The 15980-nt window shown below is 40.3% G+C and overlaps 1 protein-coding gene across 4 annotated transcripts in view; it reads left to right on the top strand.

The window, feature by feature from the left end:
* Positions 1–15193, top strand: part of DHRS3 (dehydrogenase/reductase 3) — a 180028-nt gene extending 164835 nt beyond the window's left edge. For all 4 annotated transcript variants that reach the window (XM_031042445.2, XM_034068272.1, XM_034068273.1 and 1 more), the window contains 5 exons: positions 3072–3215; positions 3503–3622; positions 4156–4394; positions 5418–5543; positions 6683–15193. In XM_031042445.2, coding sequence (XP_030898305.1) covers positions 3129–3215; positions 3503–3622; positions 4156–4394; positions 5418–5543; positions 6683–6767 — 657 coding nt within the window. In that variant the 5' untranslated portion in view covers positions 3072–3128 and the 3' untranslated portion in view covers positions 6768–15193. The remainder of the gene's footprint in view (positions 1–3071; positions 3216–3502; positions 3623–4155; positions 4395–5417; positions 5544–6682) is intronic.
* Positions 15194–15980: the final 787 nt, after the last annotated feature.

Raw genomic sequence — 15980 nt, 5'->3', positions numbered from 1 at the left:
AAGGAGAGCGTGTCTAGTGTGGTAGGGAGGGGCTGGCAGGACACTATGATGAGAGCTGAAAGGGGAGAAGAAATGGGGGCTGGATTCTTTCCAGAGCGGAAAACTGTCTGTCCAAGAATTTACCCGAAACACAAATTCAGTATTTCTCTATCCACCATTAAATTAACTGTGAATGGGTGGCTGTGCAACATCCTGACAAGCTGTGTAAAGAGGACACCGTGGTCTCTTTTCTCCTTTATTTCTCCGCATTTTCCTCTGTCCCAAGCAAGAATTTCTTTGTCTGTAAGTCGTTCTCTCCTAAGCCTCCAGTGAGCAGAAGGGTTTGTTCAGGAGCATTGGGAACATGCACAATTATCCCTGACTCTTAATTTAGTAAGAATGTTACAAATAATCTAACCTGATGAGTTCCAAGTCTTAAGCAGCAACTCACCTAATTGCAGGTTTTGCAGAAGGAGGTGAATTCAGGAGAGCAGGGAGGTTTGTAGGAAATCTCAGGCCACAGTAGTAGACCTAGGAGAACCTCGGTGAAACTGCTGCAGGCAAGAGGAGACAAGTATTGCCTACACAGGAACAAACGCTAAGCCAAAGCCCTCTGTAAAGACAGAGCTCAGGAGCAACAGAAACCTCAGGAGGCTAATGCAGCAACTAAAAGTCTCGTTTCTCTGTAAGATGTGATATCCTCAGAAGCCAGAGGGAAGCTCTTGACAATTTAATTTGGCGAGATGTCAGAGAGAAATTAAAAGTCTTATACGTCTTGTAGGAAGCTTGAATTTGGACCAGAAGCAGGTTGTACTGGGTTCTGAGTTTTATCCATCTGTAAAAAGTAGCAGCAGTGACGGCAGGAAACCTCCTGTGTCACTGGGGAACTTTCCCCTCTCACTAAAGAATGTCCTTTCATTTGCTGCTTTTTTCTTACTCAGGTTGAAGCTTTCACCTTAGTGTGAACAATATCAAGGACACAAAAACTTCCCATGGAAAAAAAATCAGAGCTGAAGTTAATGCTGTCAGCAGGAGAACCAGCAAATCCTGTCTTCCCCAGAAGGCCCAGATTTTAATGGGGTCACCTCACAAGACTTGCCTGTAGATATTAAAGGTCCCAAAGTAACTGTTGGGGCATAAAAATTGTTATGTCCGAGAGTTGCATTAGACAGATATTCCTTTGACAGGTTGTCCTTTGCTTACGATTCTTCCATGTATCTTTCCTGACATTCGGTGCATCAGTGGCAGCTCTTGGGAATAGGAGGCTGTGTGGATGTTTGAAACAGATTAAAGTGAAGAGTGAGGGATCTACTTTTTATTTTGCAATAGCAGTGGGAAACCTGGAGTGCTGGGTATGTGAGGTCTGTTTGTTGCCTCATTCCCCTTGTCATAAAATCATAGAAGTATAGGATGGTTTGGGTTGGAAAGGACCTTAAGATCATCCAGTTTCAACCCCCTGCCATGGGCAGGGATGCCTCACACTAGACCATGTTGCCCATGTCTGTCCAATCTGGCCTTGTCTGCCACATTGATTCTCTTTCTCTTCTTCTCCTACCTTCCATCAGTCTTCAACTTGTCAGTTCATTTTTTACTGTCTCATTTAACTGATCCAGTCCTAAGAGGCTGAAGTTCAACCTGTTGCAAACTCAGAGTGGAAATCAGACTTGATGCTTAAGGTTGACATTTTGTAATGGTTTTTTTCTTCCCTTTCCAACAGAGGTGTAGGTTGTGAAAGAGAGAGCAAGTATGTGTGTGCTTGTAGCTGAATGGTATTTTGTAAATATTTCCTGAAAACTTGTGAAATTTCTCACATGTTCTTGGTTTCCTGTCAAGTCTGCAGAGTAGGCATAAGAATTATCCCCCAGTCTAGCTCTGAGTTCAGCAGTGAGTAAATAGCCATTGGTTTTACAAGCTCTGTGCAGATGCCAAAGCCTGGTAGCTACGGGTGATGTGCTGAGGCTTTCGAGGACAGGCCAATACACAAGCTCCATTTTTAGCCAGATGTTTTCTGCAGTTTTGAATGGTTTTAATGGGCTTTTCCTTGAAAATTACTTCACCTGACATAAGATTTCCCATGAAGTGGCTCTGGCGTATTTATACATGCTCTGAAGTTTCTAGTTAACCAACTCATTAGCCCTTTGGTGATTTTGAGACTATAACTATCAGTCTGTATGTATTTATGATCACAGATGTGGCAATGACTTATAAATGGGATTAAATTATTATTTATAATAATGATTTATATTAAATGATAAATTTAACTCATTAGGAAAGGGTTGAGAACCCAGCTGAGTAACCTTAAAAAAAATAGAAAAGAAGGTTATATACCAGGAAAAAATGTTTCAGTTGAATATTTTTATTGGTAGATGAATGTTTGAAATACAGTGCTGGAAGCACCAAATGTTTTGTTTCTATGGATATTCACAGTTGTTCTGTGTACAAGCAGTATTGTATCATCTTTCCTATGTTAAATGGGAGTGGCAAGAGGGATCTTGCATATATTAGTTGCAAAATAAATTTGTGCTTGAAATTTCTCACTTCAGATATATGTATTAGGATGAATCTCTTGTTTGAACTGCAGTTAGGACACCAGCCTGCAAACAGCACTGCAAGCAGTTACAGATGATACGCTGAAAAAATCATGTTTTACTGCAGAGCAGATGCTGTCTCAAAATGTAGAACAAGAAGCAGATGACATACCAGATATATAGGAAAGTCTGGGATTTTAGAAGAAATTTATCTTTGTGTGTGTATAGCTGAATCAGGGATAGGTTTGAAATTCTGTGATACAGAAAATTCGCCAAGTGTTTCATAGATTTGTCATGTTAGGCTAAAGATGTGGCATTTTCTATTGCTTCCAAAGAACCTGGAAATAGTGTATCAGCACTGGGATGCAGCTACCTCCAGGATACTCAAGTCTCATCCCCATGTAATAGAAGATCATTGTTAGTTCTAAATGAAACAACGCAAAGGGCTGGCAGTGAAAACACAACAAAGATATTCATCAAATTGTTGAAGTTAGAAAGCATGTTTTAATTATTTTAGATTTGAAGCAGAAGCAGTTTGACTCTAACAAAAGTTTCTTGCTGCAGATCATCCTGTGGGGTCGAACTGAGAAATGCCTGAAGGAGACCACAGAGGAAATCAGGATGATGGGGACAGAATGTCACTATTTCATCTGTGATGTAGGAAATCGAGAGGAGGTCTATCGGCAGGCCAAAGCTGTGCGGGAGAAGGTTAGTGTCTGTGTAGAAGCACTGTTTGTGGACAGCACTGAGTAATGACTCTGACTGATAAGGAAGAAAATAGATTGGCAAATTGGGAAAAAAAGAGGGGTGACCATCCAGATTGTGTTGTACATAGTCCAGCTACTGGTCGTAGTGATTACAAGCCCTATAAGTAAGAATGTCGAAAGCTAGGAAAATAATAACATATTTAGGTAATAATAGATACTGAGATTTAGCAGTAACTGCCAGTTCACAAGGAGAGATAGTTGTAAGAAGGAATTTGGGTTTTTTTGCAGGTGGGTGATATCACTATCCTGGTGAACAATGCTGCTGTGGTCCATGGGAAGAGCCTGATGGACAGTGATGATGATGCACTGCTCAAATCACAACATATAAACACCCTGGGACAGTTCTGGGTAAGAGGAGCTCTTGTACCAATCACATGCTTTTGGAATTGGGAGTGAGTGACAGGAGCCAGCAAAAACTTGGCTGTTACTAGGTCTTTTTAAACAATGCTTGGTAAAATGAGTCTGTTGTGAAAAGGAGACAGAAAAAACAATGTGAGGGGAAAAGCCAAGGGGAAAAAAAGTCTAAAATTTTGATTTTTCCCAGTAGTAACAGTATTTGATGTTCTTGTAGCCCCATTCTGTGATTTCCAGTAAAACATCTGATTTCTTTTGAGAAAGCCTGAGTTCTCAGAGGATAGTGCCCTGTACAGAGATGTGTGTAGACTATCAGAGGAGAGAGATTTTGTTTTGTTTCTATACAAACTGTGCCTGTTTAGAATCTCAGAGAATTACAAAGCAACAAGGTCCTGCCCCACTCTCCCTAGCATAGTGAACAGCACAATTTGTTCTCTCTGTCACATTATTTTTTTAAAGTAACTCTTGTTTTTGTTGTATCTCTGCTGAACAAACTTTTTTCTTTTTTTAACGCTGTTGTTCTTCAGACCACCAAAGCATTCCTGCCAAGGATGCTGGAGTTGCAGAAGGGACACATTGTTTGCCTGAACTCTGTCCTGGCCTTGTCAGCCATCCCTGGTGCCATTGACTATTGCACCTCCAAAGCCTCATCCTTTGCATTTATGGAGAGCCTGACCTTAGGGCTGCTCGACTGCCCTGGAGTGAATGCCACAACAGTCCTGCCCTTCCACACCAGCACAGAGATGTTTCAGGGCATGAGAATCAGGTCAGTCAAGGGGAACTAGAATAAAGCATCTCATCTTAAATGAATCATCACAATACACTCCTAATTAATGCTTTATTTAGTTAAGAGAATTTGATGTCTCATTTGGCTGCCTGCAAACAGAGGGTCACTCTAGGCCAGCAGGGACTCATCAGACTGGTTCCTTCAGCTGCTGTCATATTCACACAACCTGTCTTACTGAGTGAGACATTTGCTTCTGCATAGAAAGCTAAAAGTTATTTTCCCTGAGTGTATTTAGGCCATATGCAGTCACCACAGAGGGAAGGGAGTTAATCTGAAAGCTGAGGTCATTTAAGAGGCGCAGTCTACAAATTACTTGAGAATTAACAGTACAAATTCCTTCTTTATTCATTGAAATTCTTAATTCTTTCCACTGAAAGGAATGACAGCCACTTCCTGAAGTAAAGCTGTCAGTACCTCCTTTCAACCTCAATCTAAGAAAACAAGCTAAATTCAAAGACTAAAAGCTGACCAAATTAATCTTTTACAATGGACAAAGTAAGTTATTAATATAGTTAGTGCTAGTGTTCTCTTAGACAAGAAAATTGCAGTGTCAAGCTATTGCTGGAGCTGGGAAAAGCCTTCTATTTGGTATTAAAAGCAATGCCTTTCACCTGTCAAGAATTTGAATCGAGCAAAGAGCAATAGAGAAGAAGAGGAAAAAGGACAATACTGAAATGACAGCATTTTGGGATTAGTTTGCATGCAGTTTAAGAAAATCCCTGAATCAAGGTTCTGAGCACACTCTGCCACTTCTTCCTGAAGGCACCAACATGTACATTCATAACATTTAGCTAAACCAGCAGTACTGGTTGGAACTGAGCTTTCTGCTTCCATCATTCTGGCTGAAACTGGAACTTTCTGCTTCTTCCAGCCTGCTTTGGGGCATGTTTGAATGCCAGAAACCAGCGATAGCTTAGTGAGTAACAGGACTTGGGCAGTGATATCTTAAAGCAGGAGGTTGGTTAACAAATAATTATTTTATTTTTTACTTTATTTACTTAGGTTCCCTAACCTTTTTCCTCCTCTCAAGCCAGAGACAGTGGCTAGGAGGACAGTAGAAGCAGTTCAGATGAATCAAGCCTTCCTGCTCCTTCCATGGACAATGCATGTTCTTGTCATCCTAAAGAGGTAAATATTTCCTTTGCCCAGCAATAGCCTCACCAATTTGGCAAGACTAGCTTACAGTCCCTCTATGTCTGTCAAACAGTTTGGCTGTAACCCAGTATCCAGGATCAGATTTGTTCGTCCCTTCCCAAGAAAGACATAAAACGTCTTGAGATTCCCTTCATAGATGTTTTCCCTGGATATGACCCTTTTATGAAACAAGTTTCACTCCCCAAATTTGAATTCCTGAGGTCTGAACTAGTATTTGTATCTAGGAAATTTCTTAACACTTGACATGTGCACAGAGCTGTTTGGGCTCCAGGCTCTGTGTTATAAAGGATTTCTGCGCAACAAGATATGTACATCACAGCTGTCTTTCCCTGTGCTAAAGCAATCAAACTGTTAAAAAAAAGTATTTTTGTGTATGATTAGGACAGGAATTTTAAAGTCCCCAAGGAAAGAAAGTCATAACTTCATATCCTGAAACAACTAAAGAGAAAAGACATTTAAAATTTTATTTCCATGAAATTTTCCATTAAAGCCTTTGGAAAACCTGCTTCAGTCAGGAACTGAAATAAGGGCACGAGATTTCTGTGGAAAATAGTTACAATACTGCATTGCAAGCAAGAAAAGTAATTCACAATAAATGCTTTGCTCTGTGATACTCTCAAAAGTTCCCAGAAGTTGTACAGACTGAACAAAGGCCATTCTCCTTCTCCTGTAATGTAAGAATTAATAATCCATTTTCCTTTACAGTAGTTGTCAGGAATCAGATCTATACACATGCCTTATGATAACGAGGGCACATGCCTAGCACAAACAGATGGCAGGTTAACCAAAGCATTCAGGTTAAATCTGTATATTTCAGAGTCCAAGATTCTACACAGAAGCGGGGAGGAATAAAACATGATGGTATCTTCCAATCTGCAGTTTTTACAGACCTTTTTGGATAAATATTTCTGTAGAGAAAGAGCAACTTGATAGAACTTTCTCCCTTTAGACCTACTCAACATGTTTTGTCTGTGCACCCTCAATGGTTCATTTTGAGAATAGTATGCTTATGTATGTGTGTACATAAATGCATATTTACACATCCTCTTACTAGAACAGACTAAGAGGTTTGTTTGTCTGGTCTGCTTATTTTCTTTCTGCTTCTCCTGCAGCATTCTCCCTCAGGCAGCACTTGAAGAAATCCACAAGTTTTCTGGGAGCTACACCTGCATGAATACTTTCAAAGGACGAACATAGACTTAATGGTGCAAGGACTGTTCTTCAGTGGAACCAGCACAAGCATGAAAATCCTGACAAGGCTGTGAATCAGCAGTCTTGGCTTTCAGCCTGTTCATGTGACTTGCGCTGCTCTGAGGCAACACATTTCTTGCAGGTCATATCCATAGTAACATGACCTTTGCACAAGATTGAATAACTAGACTATGGACCCTTGGAAAGAAAAACAAAAAGTGTGAAATGTTTATATGATGGTTAATTCTTTAAATTGTTAAATCTACTCATAGTTTTAAGATGTAATTTTTGTTCCTAAAGCGTCTGTAGGCTGTTTCAGCACATCACACCCCATGCATTCTTTCTGCCCTCTTCAGAGGAACTGCAATTACAAACTGCTTCTGGTTTCATTTCAGCTTTTTCAATGAGGAATTTAAAAAATACTTTGAAGAACTAAAAGTTATGGACATTTAATGGAAGCTTCCTTCCTTTCCTTCACTTTACATCCCTTCATGAAGCTGTTCCCAAGTCACATCAGGGAAGGAACAAACTGTGGGGCAATGTTTCCTTTGATAAGGGCCACCCAGGACTTCTGTCTGGAAGGACTGTGCTGGGCTCAGGAAAGCTGTCTTACTTCACCTGAGAAGGCTGGAGGGGAATGCTCAGTCAAAAGAGCAGACAGTTTGAATAGTGGAAGATTCTTTCTGTCACTGAACTCATCTATGAAATTTAATTGTCTTTCTGGATATCTTTGTTCATTTATGATAAAATACATACATATTTTCAGCTTTAATCCCAGATTGCCAGGTAGGCAGCATCACACTGGGGAGGAACTAAATCCAGTACTAAAACTAGAATCTGCTTATACAAACATACATTCACTGACCTAATCCATGCAGAAGAAAATCCATTGTTTGAATCTGAGCAGTGAAGTAAGTTGAATAATGGTCTAAAACCAAAAGAGACAGTACTTTAGTCCTTATGAAATGTGAAGTTTGGAAGCACAGTTAGCAAAGACCTGATTAAATGCACATTGAATTCGACTGGGACTATATCCATTGTTTGTTAGGGGCATTGAGTCAGGCACGGATCAGCCAGAAGTGATAAATACTGCTCGGACTGAAATGCCAGAAGCAGCTAGACATTATTTATTTTTGTGGTGATACATTCTCTTTGACAGCCTAGTAAGAGCAACACTGCATTCCATTGCCAGATGCAGTGTGCAGCACTAGGCACAGTAATGTAGCTGGAACACTGCTAAAAGAGGAATTAATATAATTGCAATACAAGGAAGGAGCAAACCCAACTGGAGAACACCTGAATGAGTGCCTCAAGGAAGGCCACCTGGTTAAAGGAATGAATTTAAGTCTCCTGAGCTGAATTTCAAGCTTTTCTGTAAATGTCCTCTGTAACCTGAGGCAAACTGCATAATTTCAAACCTGACCTGCAAAGCAGATATTTCTAGTGTGTCCCTACCTCAAAGTTGAAAGTCTGACTACCTAAATGTTTGCTAAAACCTCAGCAAATTCAAATTGAACATGCTCTAGAAAGGAAAAGTATTTCTTCATAAAGCCAGAGCTTATATACAGAAGTTTAGAAGAGGAAAACCCTCATATGCCTAAATATATAATTTCCTTTGAGAGACCTGATTTACAGCAGAAAAGCTGTGAGCTGTATTTGAAATACTCCTTTGGTTCTGCCATGGAGAATGGAAGATCAGTGATTTAGGTACAATGATGTGAATTGAATGTTAAAAACTAGTAGCTACGTATCTTCTTGAGCAGTTCAAGAGGAAGACAGCACCCAAGGTGCCACTGATACAAGCCCTGCTGCTTGTGGGGGTGTTCTGAGGAGCTCTCCTGGCTGGGTCAGTGCTTCCCTTCTAAGTGCAGAACATACAAGCTGTAGCACTGTGCTGGCTCTGGAAACATTTCTTACAGTGGAGTTTTGTTTTGAATTCCTAGATGTCTGAGGCTCTCTGGAGAGGATGAAAAGTAACTTTGATCTGTGATTTTGACACCCACCCTCATAGACTCTTTCAGCTTTATTTTTTGTCAATTTTTTGAGAAGAAACCCAGTTCATTGAAAACACAAGTGCAATGAAGGGAGAACCCTTCAAGGATCTGCCAGGAATACTGAAGGTACCATATTTATCACAAGGCACTTGGGAAGGGATGATCAGACATACCTACTCTTCTGCACTCTGATCCTTACTGGTTTCTCATTAATCACAAGTGTGCCAGACTTGTAGATGCAAGAGCAAACAGAATTGGTGAAAGAGGGTGAAGTCTTCCTTTAATTAAACCTTTATGCTGAGATTCTATTATTTGATAACATCCTAATGCAAAAGGGAGGTAAAAGCTGGTACACACACTGAAATTAAGTCCCCACACATTCCCAAATCCTCAGATGAATCTGCTCTTTTCCTGTGCTGCATAAGAGACATTCCCTATCATCAGAGGTTGTCTTACATACCAAGTGCTGTTGATTTCTTTTTAATGAATATAAACAAGTCAGAACATAGCTGAGACTCTCATCATCTCACTCCTCTCATGCACATGCACACAAACTTCCCTCTCTCTTCCCCTCAGGGTCTCTGAGCGGACAGCAGGTCAAATAGCAGTCACAGTGGGGGAGAGGTATGCAGCAAACAGAAAATAATGAGGAAAACATTGACTTTGCTTTTCAAATAGTAAGGAAGAGTTGGGTAAGAGAATTTCTTGTGAGTGTTGCAAGACAGAATGCTCTTCATTCAGTGAGCTACTTGCAAATCTGGATGCATACATTTGAAGACTTGATTTTTATAGAAAGGCTCCTCTGGAATGCCTGCTGAGGTCTACTCTCCCCTTCACATAAGGTTAGTATTGGGTAATCTCAAAGTGCTACAAATGTCCACAAGCTTTGTTGAAGCCTAAGGCCTTCTCAGAGGAATTTCCGCCCTTTGACTTACTTTAATTTTGGTTTTCCCTGCTCTTTCCACTGCCTCCTGCTTTCCACTGCACTAGGTTTTTTCCCTTCTGTTTTCCTGTGTCATCACTGCACTTCTCCATGCCACCATCTTGAAGCCAGATGTCATACAAAGACTCTGGAGTAAGTTGAAATCCTTGTATGTATTTATTATCCTGTTGGAGGAGTCTAGGTGAAGCTGTAGGAACATGTCACTTAAGTTTCATATGAAATTAGTTTTACTTGCTCCAATCTGTGAAGAAGTAGAAGACCTCTTACCATCATTTTTATTCAGGAGATTGTTGCTAGTTTAAGGTATGAACTACAGAGAAATGTTAGCTGTTTTGGGACATACATTCTCTTGATTTCAGACACCATGTTTTAATGGGAGGATTTTTAAGTTCCAGGTGCTTTCACAGGCTGGTGTTCATACAAAGTGTTTTTCAGAATCAGCGAGGCAGGGCAGGGAGAGAAGGAGTCCTATGTAAGTAAATCTGATTCCTCATGTGAGTATGTATTTTGGTTTTAATGAGGAAAAGACAAAAATCATGTTCCCTTATGCAACCTTGGTGAAATTTAAAAGGCTCTTCCAGCCATATCCCTGCTGATAGCTTGGTTTTAGCAGGATGAAGAAAAGAAGGAAGCCCTGAAGACGGGAACTTCACAGAAAGTGCCTGGGCAAGCGATTCTGATGTTCGTAAAGAGGAACTTTGTACTTTCATGTAAGGTGTTAATAAGTGTGGGTGGGTATGATCCCATCTCCTTTCAGACAACTCCCTGAACACTCCCACCTTCAGATATTAGCAGATAGTGCTGCACTTGCCAAATCTCATAAAAACCCAGTCACAGACTCAGTACAGGCAAAGCATGAATGGGTGCATTTCTATTGAAGAGAATATGTCTGTTTGTAGCAGACATTAATGTGGACCCATGCTTTCCTTGAGCTGAACTGCAGCTGTTGAGAAAAGAATACAGAGTGACCTTGGATCATCTATTTTGGTTTCATGTTTTCACGTAGCTTTAATAAACTTAATCTTGGTGACAGCAACTTTTTTGACAACAACTTGTTCATAAGTTTGGGGGTAAAGCAAGAGTATGCCAAATGTCATCTTGCATTTTTACCAACCAACCAACCGCCCCAAGAATCAGAATACTCTGCACTGGCTTTGTATCGCTCACCTCCCTGGTGCTAAGATCCTCCAAGCTTCTCACCCTGCTGGAGTTTGGAGACTGAGCAAAACCTGTCAGCCACAAGCAGCAGTTAATTCTCTAGTCAACAGAATCTTCTTTGCTAGAGTGCTTTTCTAAAGGAGGATTTGAGATGTGAATAATGACAGATTTAGGATTGCTGAGGCTTTCTGGCTCTCTCACAGGTTTCAGCAACTAACTTGGAGATGACATGAAGAAAAGCAGAACTTCATCTTCTCCCTGCTAGTCATTCTCCTTTATCCACTGTTTCCTACAAGAAGCTGGCAATTTGGTCACTTTTCTGACTGATAAACTGCCCCTCTTCTCACCCTCTAATTTACTAGAATCACCTCAGTACCTTTCTTCAATCCTCTCACGGAGTAGCAGCTTCAGCAGAAACAACCCTTTCTGTATTCTTGAGGAGAGTCAGATCATCAAGGTAATGTGTGAAGGAGACCAGGCTCTGCTTTGATGGGTCTGAGCTACCCTAGCCTGTAGACTATTTATGGATGACCTGAGTGCTGCCAGTACCATGGCAGGTAGTGAGTTTCCTCTGCTTCTGTCATCTTTCCTTGAAACATAATACCCTCTTTTGCTTCTGTAAGAGATGCCTCTAATGCTTTAGCAGAAACAGTGTGGACTGAGTACAACTGACAAGCCTAGACCTCTGAGGAAACAATTTGTATCTTCACACCCTTGGGGGCACAGAGTCCAAACTTAATAGTTCTGTATGCTCACCTTTGCTATGGGCATTGTCACATACTAATGCAGAAAAGAAACCCTGAGACAAATGTATATGTTGATTTGTGCATAAATCTAGAAAAGAACAGTTCCTCCTTAAACGAGAGAAGAACACTCCAGTTTGAGCTGAGCATGAGTAAGCATACAAGAAAACCAAATAGAGGATAGATACAATTCTAGAGGGAGTGTGATGGCCCTAAACAGACAGTGGTGAGACGCCACCTTGTATTCCTGAAGTTAGCTAACACTAAAGGCATGTGATTTCCATCCAAACACAAAGTCTATAAAAGCGGCACGTTGTTACTCTTCATTCTTACAGGTCATCATGCCCTAAAAAGCAGTTCATTAGCTTCGTAGCCAGTTACTGTTTGCTCTCTTGTGCCATCCATCATGCCCAGGTATTACAAGGACATGCGGTTCTCTGGCTTTTGTTAATACTCATTCTAACCACATGCTCCCAAGTAGATGTGGTTCAGTTTCCTGTTTTTTTTTCTTATTCAAAAGCATTTTTTTAATTCAAGTTTTATTAATCTGAAAGAGTTGCCTCTGTGTTGTTCAGGCTTTTCACAGACAAGCATCCTAGGCATGAATTTTCTCTGTCTATGTTAATCAAATGATAATGAAAAGAATACAAAAGTGAAAAGTTGTTGTTTGACATCTTCCCCAAGCATTCTCATTCCCAAAGCCATGTGGAATTATTGGAAGGAAATAACTGTTGGAATATCAATGCCTTAAATCTGGACATGTCAGAAGCCTTCTGACTTCTGACTGAAAGTGACCCTGGCTTCTAAAATTGACTACCTACAGATCTTCTGAGGCAGTTTGCCACTGCTACTGGTTACCTGATCAAACCCTATTAAAGTACACTCATACAGAGGAAGAGGGCATGGAAAGCTGCAGTACGTAGAAGCATGGAACAAATGGATTTAAACTTGTGGTCCCACAAGATGCTTCTAAAAACACAGATTAAAGAATGAGATGACATGTGATAGCCAGTATAGAACCAAGTATTGCACTGAGGTCAGGCACCTAAGGGTGTCTGAGAGTAGCCTACATGACTTCCAGAAGCCCTGCCCTAGATTTCAACCCTGACTAGATCCTTCCCTTGAACCACTCTGTGCAAACACTGGGCATTGTGAATATGTTAACCAAAATGCTGCTTCATCTTCCTTTTCAACATCAGGCTTCTGCTTTGGGCATTGCTCTTGATCTGATGAGCGTTCCTAGGTACTGCTCTGCCACATTACACTGTTAACATTAGCTGTAAGAAAAGGAGACAATTCATTGCCATCTATTCCAGACAAGTTAGTGCCTTTGTGCAGAGAAATGACTGCAACAAGTGAAGGGGCGATACTGTTTCTGGAATATTTTAGCTATATGAAATATCCTGTCACATGAAATTGGAGTTTATAATAAAAAGGGCTCATCTCAGAAGAACATAAACAGAAGATGGAAATGGTCATAATGGAAAACAAGTGATAGTGCAACACACAGGTCCTCTTCCTTGAGCCTGCTGGGAATGCTAATTTCATGCAGACATGCCATACTGAAGTCAGTTCCCTCACATGGTCATTACACCCCCTGCAACTCTGCATGTTACAAGTAAGAGCAGAGGTGACAAGTCCCTGCTCACTCAACTGTTGAATATAGCAAAATAATTGCTTATTTAAAAAAAATCCATCAGAGAACAGAGCAACTCTTCAATCTCAGCCTTAGAAAATGGAGAAAATTTGCTCAGATACCAGAAAGAGAAGCTACAGCAGCTCTTAGCTTATTCCTTGAGTTCTTAGGCCATATTTTCCCTATGGGAAATAATAAATAAAGTGAGAAGAATATGATTGACTCAAATCAGCAACAGGATTAAACAGGATCACAATTGTGAGCTATTCCTTAGCTTTCTTTTCCCCAGCAACAAAATACCTTGTGGTCTTCTCTGGATTCCCACTAGGGCTGCAAATTCATGGAGAATACTTGCAGAGCTGGGCAATAGTTTGTCACTCTTTTAAGGGCTGTGCAAAAGGCAGCAGAGAGACACCGGCAAGCAACAGTGCATGTGCTTTAGCAGCTGAATAGTCTCTAACTTTCAGTATTCTAATATTCTTGAATATTCAGTATTAGTGATCTGACATGTTTCTCAACTGTATGCTATTGCAAAAATCTCTCCTTCACCCACATCAACTATTATAATACCTTTGAACCCTAAAACATTCAGCTTCTCTGTTGTCCTGTTGACGTAGCTGAGGTTTAACATAGTGTGAGGTTAAACTCTGGAGTGTAACATCAAATGAAATACAGTGTTGAATTTCTTTAGGAAGCATCTTGATGCTGAAACAGACAAGTAATGAAAACAAGAAGCGTTGATGTCCTGCAGCAAAAGTTGCTATATATATCAAAACCCAAAGAAGTTGAGTACCAACAACTGTTTTTAAACATTCAATAGACTACTCAACTTGCATCATTACAGGGTTATAGCACTGAGCCTTCTGACCTCCCTTTGACTGGTTTAAACATAGAGTCGATGCATCTGCATTCCAGTTAAAACCAGATTTCCTAATACACATCCCCTCTGTTCAACCAAATTATAGAATTGTAAGTTTACCTGTGTTAAAACTATAAGTTGTTTTTCAGTTCAGGCAGTTACTCCTCACAGCTCTCAATCCCTACATCAAATAATAAAATAATCTTAATTCTGTCAAACTCTTAAGCCCAGTATTTAGGAGCACTGAGGCTTTCTGGCTGGAGATGTCACATTTTCTATGATGCAACCTGGTAGGTAGTGTTGCAATCTTCAGTATTTCCCTTTAAAACTTCTTCATATTGTCAGTCAGGTTTGCCAATGGCTCCTCACAGCATAGAAAAGACAAGTTATATCCTGTCTTCTTCAGTGAACTGAGTTCTTGTAAATGAACTTCCAGAGGAGACAAGGCATTTGTTCTTTTGAATGAGCCACAGGAGCCATGCTGAGTTTATTTTAGCTGGGTTTATATTAGGTCTGATTTTTGCTGATTCCTTCATTTTTCAGCATTTTGGCTGTCTCTTCCAGTTGTTCCTGTTGGGGAAGACTGTGTTTTGAGATTTTCTGAGCCAGAATGCTATTCATGCAGGTTGTTCATCCCTGTGCCTTCCCTCCAAGAAGTCTCTCACTTGTGTGTGCTGGTGTTCACACCTTCTCATGCATTAATACTGCAAACTGCCCTAAGTATCTTTGAGATTAGCTTCCTTTAAAGCATGAAGTGTACAAAAATCCCAGCAAGCCAGCATTACTTCTACCTAACAAGTTGAGAACTGCACATTCTTTTTAATACCTACAGGATCTGAGTTTGAACTGGGAAGACTCTTACATAGTGGCTGCCCAGAACATCACTTTATGGTTGAAGGGGGAATCATGAGCTATAATTCTCAAACCATTAAAGCAGGAAGGTTTGCTGAAATGGGCAGTATCTGCATGAAAAGTCCAGAGGGTGCAAATGGTATGTGTAAGTGCAACATCTCTACTTTCTGTGACAAGGACTCAAACTGTAGATCTACTGGCATTTATAGATCCGTACTCAACAGAAAATAAAGACACATGAACCTTTTCCATTGGTCTGAATAATTGAGGTGTAAGCCCTGTATTTCCATTACCCACAGTAAGCACTGCTGTTGGATTCATTCTGACAATTTACCATTCAGGAATATGAACACAGATTTTCTGATGATTCCTAAAAGTGTCCTTTTGCAGTATAAAGTATGGATCATCTTGGATCTGTTTACGGCTGGATGGGCAGCTCCTACTCTTGTGATCCTTATAGCTAGTATTACTGTGTGCAATGGAAAATCTTGCTACAAAATAAACCTGCTTTCAGTGAATTATTTTTTAACAGACTTCTTTCAAATTTTCATTTATCAAACATTTATAGACTTAAAAATTCTCAACCAGTGATTTTCTTGCAAGCTATTCACCATAACTACTGCTTTGAGCACTTGCCATTCATTAGTGTGTAGTGTTGCTGTGGAACTGGCCATCCACATCCCATGGTGGCTTTGCTTTCCCCAGGCTGGATGTCCTCCAATCCCACAGAAAGCTTTCTAGGGGCTCCAGTATGTCTGGGGATGACTGTGAGATGGCTTCTGGCAGCAAAATTAATGCAAATGCATACTTGAATGCATTCTCATGACATACTCCAATCTTGTGATCAAAAATGTGCTTACAGACATTTTAAAGGGAAATATCTAACTTGGGATACTGTCAAAAGTGCATTTGTTTTTACTTTCACGGTTCAGTTTTGTTTCTTTCACTGGATTCATGTCTCTCAGCCTCAGATCATCAGCGAATGATGTGTAGGGATGATCCTGCAAATAGTTAATTAACATAAAAGTGATCTC

Source organism: Melopsittacus undulatus, chromosome 12, assembly GCF_012275295.1.
Source record: "Melopsittacus undulatus isolate bMelUnd1 chromosome 12, bMelUnd1.mat.Z, whole genome shotgun sequence".
NCBI lineage: Eukaryota > Metazoa > Chordata > Aves > Psittaciformes > Psittaculidae > Melopsittacus > Melopsittacus undulatus.
The sequence above is the reverse complement of the archived record's forward strand: the minus strand, read 5'-3'. Positions and strand labels throughout refer to the sequence as shown.